Here is a 9,275-nt window from a genome sequence, read left to right as displayed (position 1 = left end):
CCTTTTGAAGACTAGACTTTCCTGTGTTAATGAATAACCAACTCAATAATTGCATCTTTAAATTGGTTCCTTAAATTAGGCAGTTCATAGTGAAGTAATTACCTTCCTGATTGGTAACGATTTAGAAGTTGCTCTATAAAGAACTCTGAGGTCTGCATAATGGGATACATCACATAAAAGAAAAATATCAAATGATATGATAAAAATAACTAAATCCAAAATAATTAACAAGGAACCCTTTTCTTCCAAGTCAGCTCACACTCCTTTGGATGAATCCAGTATATGAAATCAATGTGATGTTTGCACTGTTGTTTTTGGTTGAACGCTGGTCAGTTATTCTTTTTCCTCACTGAAGTGAAACCATCTGCAACCTACAAAGTTCAGGTCAACACTCTCTGCTTCTCATCCATCGGAATGTAACCATAAAGTCCTCACATTTAACACAGTCTCTCTCGAAACCACAACAGTTCCAGTTTTGAGTCGGCTGCAAAAACTCCAGTTTCCGCCCTTCCTACTGGACACACACGTACTTCTTCCACCATGACTTAGACAGCATCTTCATCTTATCAGCGGTGCTCCGGACTTTCCTCTCCCGACGCGCCCTACTGTCAGAGTGCCGGAGCCCCACTGAGATGGCTGCATCGAACACCTCTTTTAGGTTCTTCTGCGTCAGCGCAGAACACTCCACATATGTGACGGCTCCCATTTTTTCTGCAAATGCTTTGGCGTCTTCTTCTGCAACGGGCCTCTCTCTCCGTCTCGCCAGCTCTATCAGCACCTTGACGTCCTCTCGAAGATCGCACTGCGTGCCGACCAGGAGGATCGGCGTGAGGGGGCAGCGGCGACGGATTTCAGGGACCCATTTTTCCCAGACATTTTGAAATGAGGCAGGGCTGACCACGCTGAAGCACAGCAGCAGAGCGTCGGTGCGACTGTAACAGAAGTGCCGCAGTTTGTCAAACTCATCCTGTTGGACAAGCAGAAAGAGGAGACAACATATTTAGTTTGAGGTGTAATGACATTTTTCCCATATAGCATTATTTCCTGTTAGAATAAAAGAGCTACATGAAATTTCATCAGATTAGACAAATCAAAGCTCTATTACCCTTATTTTAAAGGGGAAAAAAGTAGTTCTTGAGTTGCAGCTATGTTGTGTGAATTAAAAAAAATGTTTAGCTAGCCGCCAATAATCTGTTACAAAACAATAAAGAAGCTTTGACTAGTTTTTAAGAAGTTTGTCTGTCAATATTTGGATAAATCAAAGCCGATATCTCCTTCATACATTCCTCTGGTGTACATCAAAGAAAGCAACCTATGCAATTATTTATCTAAAATGGTTAGTTTAAACTCCTGTCCCCTGTACATTACCAGAGGGAACTAAAAGACCTATCATTTAAAAAATGAAACATCTTTCTCACTGTGGTGTTTGACAAGATTTTGTTCAAATCAAAAGGTACACGTCCCTATTTTCACCTCCTGGTGGCGAGTCTGACATAGTGGAAAAATTGAAAATCTTCTTTTGCAAACAGCAGCTTTTAAACAGAGCATGCACGTGTAGAAATGGGCTTGTGCACGCTCTCGCACACTTTTGAAAGGCGTTCTGTCTCTGGAGCGGGAACAGGGTTCTGCTGTGCATTTTTGTTTTTAAAGTGAAAAGGGTGGGTCTTCTCAAATATTTGTGAAAATCCTCCAATATACCTTAATAACTACTGTTGCTAAAATAGAAAAAAAACATTTTTTTTCTTTTACTTCATTTTGAAAAAAGGAAAACCAAAATATGTTATATATAATATAAAATCTCATCTAATTTAATGACCCTTTTTTTAATCTTGATGTATTTTTACACCCCTACTCCATCACAGCTTGCTTCACTGATCACACACACTGTTATTACTAATCTGGAAAAATGGAATTGTGTCGCTGGCTGTCCAAAAACAAATCCAAACAAAAGCCAACATCAAACCTGTATTTATAATATGGTAATATCACTAAAGACAAGTCTTACCCATTAATTTAACTCATCTGCAGTAAATCTCTTAAATGAACACAATGGAGCCACACAGCTTTGACAGACGAGGCCCTCCCACATCCCTGAGTACACAGATAAATGCTGGCAGAAACCTAACGTAACACTGCTCCTTCTTCGCTGTTTAACCCTCACCTCCCTGAACAAACTCCGGAATCCTATCCTGTATGCTGTGAAGCCTAAACAGAAACAGAAACCTTGGAAATTTTCAAAGCGAATATAGTAGCAGCAAAGCTTAACATGTGAAATGACGTAGGGCCGTCTGTAAATCAGCACTAATATCAGCGTCAGTGAGTGAGGAGCTGGCACCATCTCCCCTCCCAGAAAGCTCCTTCAGGTTAGTAAGTGTTTTTAATTGAACCACAATATGTAACCGTATTTGCCCAAGCTTGTCTGCATAGATATAGAGTCGGAATACAGAGTACAGCTTACAGCAGGCTGTTAGGCTTTACATGTATTTAGGACTTGTTAAAAAGCCTCATTCCAAAAATCTGACTCTCTCTGATCCTGCATAGTGCTGCTGTTTGCAGCTCTTTTTGAATGTCAAACTTTCTGTTCCAAGGGCAGGGTGCTGCAGGGAGCTGCATTTTAAAACAAACCCCTGCTTGCCCCAATCACAAGAAAAGTGGGTTATTACATTTAACTGATAGACTCTTTATAGAAAAGAACAACTGCTTTAAGTCTGTAACTTTTAAAACTGCTGTTTATGGAGAATTCTGGGCACAATTTTAACAGAACTGAAAAAGGCCAGAGATGGCCTTTTTTGTGACATTTAGACATAGGAAAATGTTTTATCATAAAGTAGTATAATATGGCATAAAGCACACACTAGCAGCAAAGCCTCATGCAAAAGCTGAAAAACTTGAAACTCTACCTTCAGCTGATGTTTAAACCATTGAAACCAGGTGCTCTTTTTGCATGCGCTGTCCCTTTATTGCCCCATGTACCTTTTAGATGAGGTCATCGCTCATGAGTCATGTCCAATGTTTATTTTTATGGTGATCATAAAATGTAACAGATCACCTTAAAGCCAGAGGTTGGACCTTCGTTCACAGTAAAAAAAAAAAATGTTTTTTATTGTGATATAAGGTCAAAATATGTCTATGCTAACCCTCAGCATCATGCAAACAGTTCACTATTACTGTAACCCAACCCCTGCAAAAATGATTTCTAGAAACCCTCATCGTATTCAAGGTGTTGTATTAATGTTTGACTTGCAATTAAATGAAAAAAAAAAAAACCTTATTAGTGAGTTTTATTACCGTTTTTCTTTTCCTCTATAAATTACCAAAAATGTCAGGGTGACTCCATCAATTTGCATTAATTCAAATCATTCCTGTTGAAAGTTTACAGTTTGGATTATTTTCGAAATTGCCCACCTTAACTTTCTATGCAAAGTTTCTGTTTTGTGCCACTTTGCATCCCTAGATTTGACTCTATTCCTGCTTTTAAACAGAATTTCAAACCACATATGCTTCCTAAAGTTGTGATGTCAAGAACCTACATGTGAATTTCATAACAAACGTAGCAGCTTCCCTCTTATCCTCACCTCTTGTCCAAGTAGCCAAAATATTGTCAGACCAACAATTGAATTGTTTTGAGAAATTGAGAAATCCTGATCTTTTCATTAATTAAGTAAAACTAAACTCAAAAACTGCTTCCTGTGTCACTTCCAAATAGGAAAAATAGTAACCTTTCAGATATTAATGATAATCTAAAGTTTCAAATATGGATTTATATGGTTAACCACAAAGCTAAACACGTTAATGTAATGTTAATATAATATGTTATATTCAATTTTAGCACTGAAAGCCTTGTGGGCTTACTCCAAGCTGAGTGTCAAAGCGTAATGTGATATGTGAGCAACCAGCTCTCACCTGCCCTGCTGTGTCACATAGTTGTAGTCTCACTGGGCTCCCATCCACCTGAACCACAGCTGTAGACAGAAACAGACATAATTTACATTTAAATGTATTGAATTAAAGTCTTAAATGCAACATTACGTATGCACTGGGTACGATATTTTCTTATTTTAACACTGAACGGTATATTTTGCAAGATCTGTCAACCCCTACTGTCACGCCTCCATCAAAACAAAATCAGATTTTGTTTACCCACTAACTTACGTTCAATGAGCCTCTGTTTCAGATTGAAGAAAAGAAGTGGATGAGTCATCCCACATCCAGTTTCATTACAGGACCATTTGTTCTTTGCACCAGAGTGAACACAAAGTAAAGACGCAGGCACATGGAAACGTTTCCACTGCTCCTGCTGTATGTGTGGTCGGTCATGCCACTTGATCAAAAGTTTGCTCAAACATTTCAGCTTTCAAAAAAAAAAAACATCAGGAGAAACAGTTGGAGGACATAAAAGAGGAAAACGCGGGAGCCGTTCCCACTGGCTAATCATTTCCTAATACCCAACATATGATATTCTTGATTTTCTGGAGCGAAACTCCTTCTCGTCCTCCTCATTTGCTGCCGTCTCCCACCTGGAGTTGCATAAGTGTTCGGAAAGTCGGTTTTCAAGGCAGCACAATGATTCCCGGGCACTGAGAAAGTGACATCACTGCCAAGGGCCCCCAACAGCACAATTGGTCTCTGTCAGTTTGAGGCGAAAGACAATCTCTGCCTCAGAGCCGTTGCAACAGATGTGCCCATTCCAGTGTAGAGAAGAGGGCTCACGGGTCAAGGCTGACAACAATAGGCAGAGTTGTGCAACTTAAAACCCCTGAACCAGAGATGCTTTCTGTTCTGAGGCTGGATTGAGCCAGCACTTGTCTAAGGGTGGTGTGTGTGTTCTCACTGAGTGTTTTTATGGGCTTGGTCTGAGCCAAGTTGTTAATTTATCCCCTCACTCTGTGAAATAACTAGGCTTAAAGCTACAGTGTGTAATAATTACAGGCATATAAAGTCAGAAATTTAATATATTATACATAACTATGTTATTTATCATCACCTATGAGCTCAGCCTTTTAACCATAATATTTGCGTTGCCTTAGAATTCGTTATTTATAATTACATAGGAGCGGGTCTCGCAGCCATGGAGGCTGACATCTTTGCGCTACGGCAAGCGCAGAGGCAACAAACTAGCGATTGCGAGATCTCCCATGACGCTCAAAAATAACTACGGCAAGTTGAGAGAGATTAACTGAGACGGTACTGAACAGTAGATGGCAGTATTATGCCTGAGAAGCGTTTAGTCTGCCTGAAACCAAAGAAGAAGAAGAAGCAGGTATACTGCGCCTCAGTAACAAGAAAGGTGAACAAGGCGGCAGGCGTGAGTGACTTTGCAAACTGTTTGGCACTGTGTGGCCAAACATCAGACGAATGGAGGATCATGCCTACTCTGTATCACAACGAAAAGCGGCGGACACCGAACCCCCGTCATCTAAGAAGCGGAAACACGACGAGAATAAACGCAAGCGTGACAAGAAACGGCAAAAAACACGGATCAACATTGGCACGGCATTTACACGATGGAAGTCACTGATGGAGGAAAAAGGTTTTCAAAGTGACGCTCAAGTTGCCAGTTTTCTCTTGGACAGGTAATTAATCCTACACACACAATTGTCTAATATCACTGCAGTTTTTGGAGTACAGGATGCTCAGACCTGTCTAAAACAATAACATGCTGCGTGATGATGCTGTTACTCTCCAGTATACTTATTCAGCAACGTCCCTGACGTTTCACAGGTAATGATTCAGTAATTTTCTGTAAAATAATTTTCTGGATATATACCTCGGTTACTTCTCTCCGGCTCCTTTGGAGATCTTCAAGCCTTTCCTCCTCTGCTCTCACCCCGCTGGCTCCCCTCTCTCGCCTGGCCCTAGCTGCACGGCCTCCCTGCCTTCGCCCTCGTCCTCTCCCTCTCCCTCGCGTTGTAACCCCCGTGCCACCAAAATGACTTGGACTCTGTAAACGGGGGATATATATTCTTCCAGCGAACACAATCTCGCTGTTAAACTAATGACTACAATTACTTCGTCTGTTTATATCACCATGCAAAGCAGCTCACCAAGACGTCACAACGATGTAGAAAAAATAACGGGTATATTTATTATCTTAAGTCTACATGAAATCTATACCCTACACAGACTAATGAAATACTATCTGTAAAATTATCTATGTAAACAAACCTCATCACTTGAGAGGGTAGGTGATGTGGACGTCGTAGAAGAAATTTTGTCCCGTAACGCTCGCCGTACTGTTGGGAGGGAGAAGCGGTGGGGGGGAGATGTTCATGTTGCTGCGGTCTGTAGTCTGACCGCTAGATGTCGCTGAAAATTACACACTGTAGCTTTAAGGGGAGGAAAAACAAAACGAAACAGAAAAGCTATTTTGCAGGTGCATTACTGATTCCACCCAGCGGTGACAGGTACAGAGCCTTTCACAGATATTACAGATTTTCTTTTTTTGTGTAACTAGGGATGCAACTAAAGAAAATGAAGCTAATTGATTAATCTGTCAACAGTCAATCTGTTAATCCTTTGTAGAACTATATGTTCACACATCTAGCCTCTAAATTTCACCTACTCCTCTTTACAAATAGCTTAAGTGCAGTCGGGCAGAATCAAGCGCTTCTGGGAATTTTAACGTACAAGTAGGTTCAAGTGTTAACTTTGACTAGGCTGTGTACTTAGGTTCTAGGGACCCTGCTTTGTCCTTCAACTCTACACATATTCCTGGTCACAGCATAAGAAAAGTAAACCCCCAGCATGATGCTGTCACCACCATGTTTCACTGTAGAGATGGTGCATTCACTTTGATGTACTGTGTTGTTTTACAAACCCACACACATTATTGATGTGATGGTGAGAATCAAAGATAGTCTGTTTCTATTCCTGCACTGATTTCAGACTGAAGATAGACGTTTCCAGGCACAAATAAAGCCTGCAGGGGCTAGCTCAGTCAGTCTGGAAAATGGCAAGCTGCCAAATGGAAACATGGCCATAGCAGGGAAGATATCTCATATGCATTTTACCTCGGATTTAGGACAGATAACAGGAAGGGTAGGAAGAATAGGTGGAAACAGGAGGTTCTGGGTGGGGTTGGATACAACTGCTGCACAAATACAGGAAATCTCGAAAAGCGTCCAGTTGTATTAATATAACCAAGCTTAATTTGCTCTTAAATTTAAATAAAATATTTCCTATTTAGTTGATCTTATGAATCACTTTAGTGGAAAACTAAAAAGGAACAAGTATATAATTCAAGCAAGGATAAACTATTACCTGAAAAGTTATCAAATGCAGTGGGGACATATTTGGTTGGGTATCCATTGGTTGTGTAGCTGACCACTAGACTGGTCTTCCCCACCGCTCCGTCTCCCAGAAGGACGCACTTGAGGAGCCGCTCCTGGCCCTGCCCCGGCCCCGCGGCTTTGGGTTTGTGCGGCGGCACCGGAGGGGCCATAGTCCGCCCGTAATCCATGGAGTCTGCAGGTGACATCCAATGCCCCGGCAATTCACCGCGATCTCATCCACAGTCCGAGGAGCGCGGCCGGCATGGGAACTGGTTCCTGTCACTGCGACAGAGCGAAGAGGCGCTTCTGATGGGAAGGCAGGGAATCGAAGCTCTCCAGGTTCCCGACGGGATCAGATCCACTGAGACACAAGGACGCTGAACCATCCACGCAACACATTCACACTCTGCAGCTTCACGCAGCGAGGCGGAGAATGAGGTTTATATAGCCAGTAATTTGACTAACCCCGCCCTCCAGAGCCGGCTCAAACCTGAGGGGCCCTAAGGTCCTTCAGGAGCCCACATGCAGCCTTTGCCAAGAATGAACCACATAGGCATAGTTATTTTTGCACAATATGCTCAACATGTGTCAGAGTTTATATATGAGCCACTCAGAAACAGACTGAATTCACTGTGGTAATGTGTTATTTATAAAGAGAGATTAATAATAAGATGAGAGGAGGTTTGCCATATTGCTACACATTTAAGTCCATAATAATTTGTCCTATAATATAATTATTTCATCATAATAAAACAATCTAAAGTACATTTTTATTTCCTTTAGAGATTAGATATTACAAAATTATTAATGCATGTGGTAATTTAGGATATAAAGCTGTGGCAATAAACATGAAGTCATTCAGACTGGAGGCAGGGGCGGAGCTAGATGGGGAGCCATGGCCACCCTTAGCCAATCATTGTCCACCCCTACTATTTTTTCCCTCTAATACAGATGGTGGCAGCAGTAATACTCTCAAGTGGAATATTCAAAACATTTAAATTTTTCATATATAAACAATTACTTGACAACAAAACAATATGGTTAATTATGCACATCAATCTACTAACAATAAATATGATAAGTACAGAATTCATGCTCTTTTTAGAAGTAGATTTTGTGTTCTATGGGGTAAAGAGAAAATTGTGTCTCTGCAGGTCGTCTAAGAGTCTTCAGTAGAATTATTGATAAATAACTATTTTAATAAAACATATAAAATAATCAATTTATGTAGATATTAGTACTTGTAAATATCAATTTTATGCAGAATGATTATTGATAAAAGTAGGTAAGTAATGGCAATGGAAGAGATGTTTGCCCCAGAACTGAACCTTAAAGAATTGTATCCACTATACCTTTTATCTAGAAAACACAGATGTTTAAATACGTATGCGTATATTTGTAAGCAAAGGTTGGAGGAAAGAATAGTTTGTCTTTATTTAGGAAATATGGATGTTGTGCCCATTAATTTTCCTGTTGTAGATTGACCCTGAGGTTCTGGTGTCTATCTACTTTCGGGCCACCCCTCAGTGTACATTGGTGATTGCCTGGCCACCCTTATAAAAATGTTCTGGCTACGCCTGACTGGAGGTCCTTCTTGCCATCACCAATCCAGCTCCAAAACATATATAACAAATATGCAATATTGAAAGATACTTTAATACGCTTAAATCTGTCATGGGTATATATAACTTTGGGCATAACCTTCACTTCAAACAATAAACTATGTACTTAATTTTTACTTTTTTTACTTTTTAAATCCGTGACTCTTTTCAAATGTTTAAAACTATAATATCTAAAAAGTTTGAGATATCAATAACTGAACAGCAAATTAAATATTATTTTTATCATAAAATGTTTCCATGAGGTTTTAGCTCTATTATCTGCAGAAGTTAAATTACAACCTAATGACACAGATAGTGTGAGGTCAGTGCATTTGATTTAGAACAGGCAAGTCTAGACTTGTCCTCATTGACATGCTACAAAGACCACCTGCATGTTAATTTT

General features: G+C 40.3%; 1 protein-coding gene across 1 annotated transcript; it reads right to left on the bottom strand.

Annotated features, from left to right (window-relative positions):
- Positions 1 to 311: 311 nt before the first annotated feature.
- On the bottom strand, positions 312 to 7,662 carry rhoub (ras homolog family member Ub). The gene is made up of 3 exons (XM_038298600.1): positions 7,261 to 7,662; positions 3,904 to 3,962; positions 312 to 967 (listed from the first exon to the last, which is right to left on the bottom strand). Exons 1-3 carry the CDS (start codon positions 7,475 to 7,477, stop codon positions 512 to 514), a joined length of 732 nt encoding a protein of 243 aa, XP_038154528.1. The 5' UTR covers positions 7,478 to 7,662; the 3' UTR covers positions 312 to 511.
- Positions 7,663 to 9,275: the final 1,613 nt, after the last annotated feature.

The sequence above is a fragment of the Cyprinodon tularosa genome, unplaced genomic scaffold, assembly GCF_016077235.1.
Source record: "Cyprinodon tularosa strain WSP-4 unplaced genomic scaffold, ASM1607723v1 ctg41, whole genome shotgun sequence".
Classification (NCBI taxonomy): Eukaryota; Metazoa; Chordata; class Actinopteri; order Cyprinodontiformes; family Cyprinodontidae; genus Cyprinodon; species Cyprinodon tularosa.
Note: the sequence above shows the minus strand (reverse complement) of the source record. Positions and strands in the feature narration are given on the sequence as shown.

What these genes read in the sequence shown, in the direction of transcription:
- rhoub (XM_038298600.1), bottom strand. Translation starts at nt 7,477, where the DNA reads ATGTCACCTGCAGACTCCATGGATTACGGGCGGACTATGGCCCCTCCG. An exon ending in TGCATTTGATAACTTTTCAG is followed by an intron (nt 3,963 to 7,260) that starts GTAATAGTTTAT and finishes TTCTGTCTACAG; the next exon opens with CTGTGGTTCAGGTGGATGGG. An exon ending in TATGTGACACAGCAGGGCAG is followed by an intron (nt 968 to 3,903) that starts GTGAGAGCTGGT and finishes CTTGTCCAACAG; the next exon opens with GATGAGTTTGACAAACTGCG.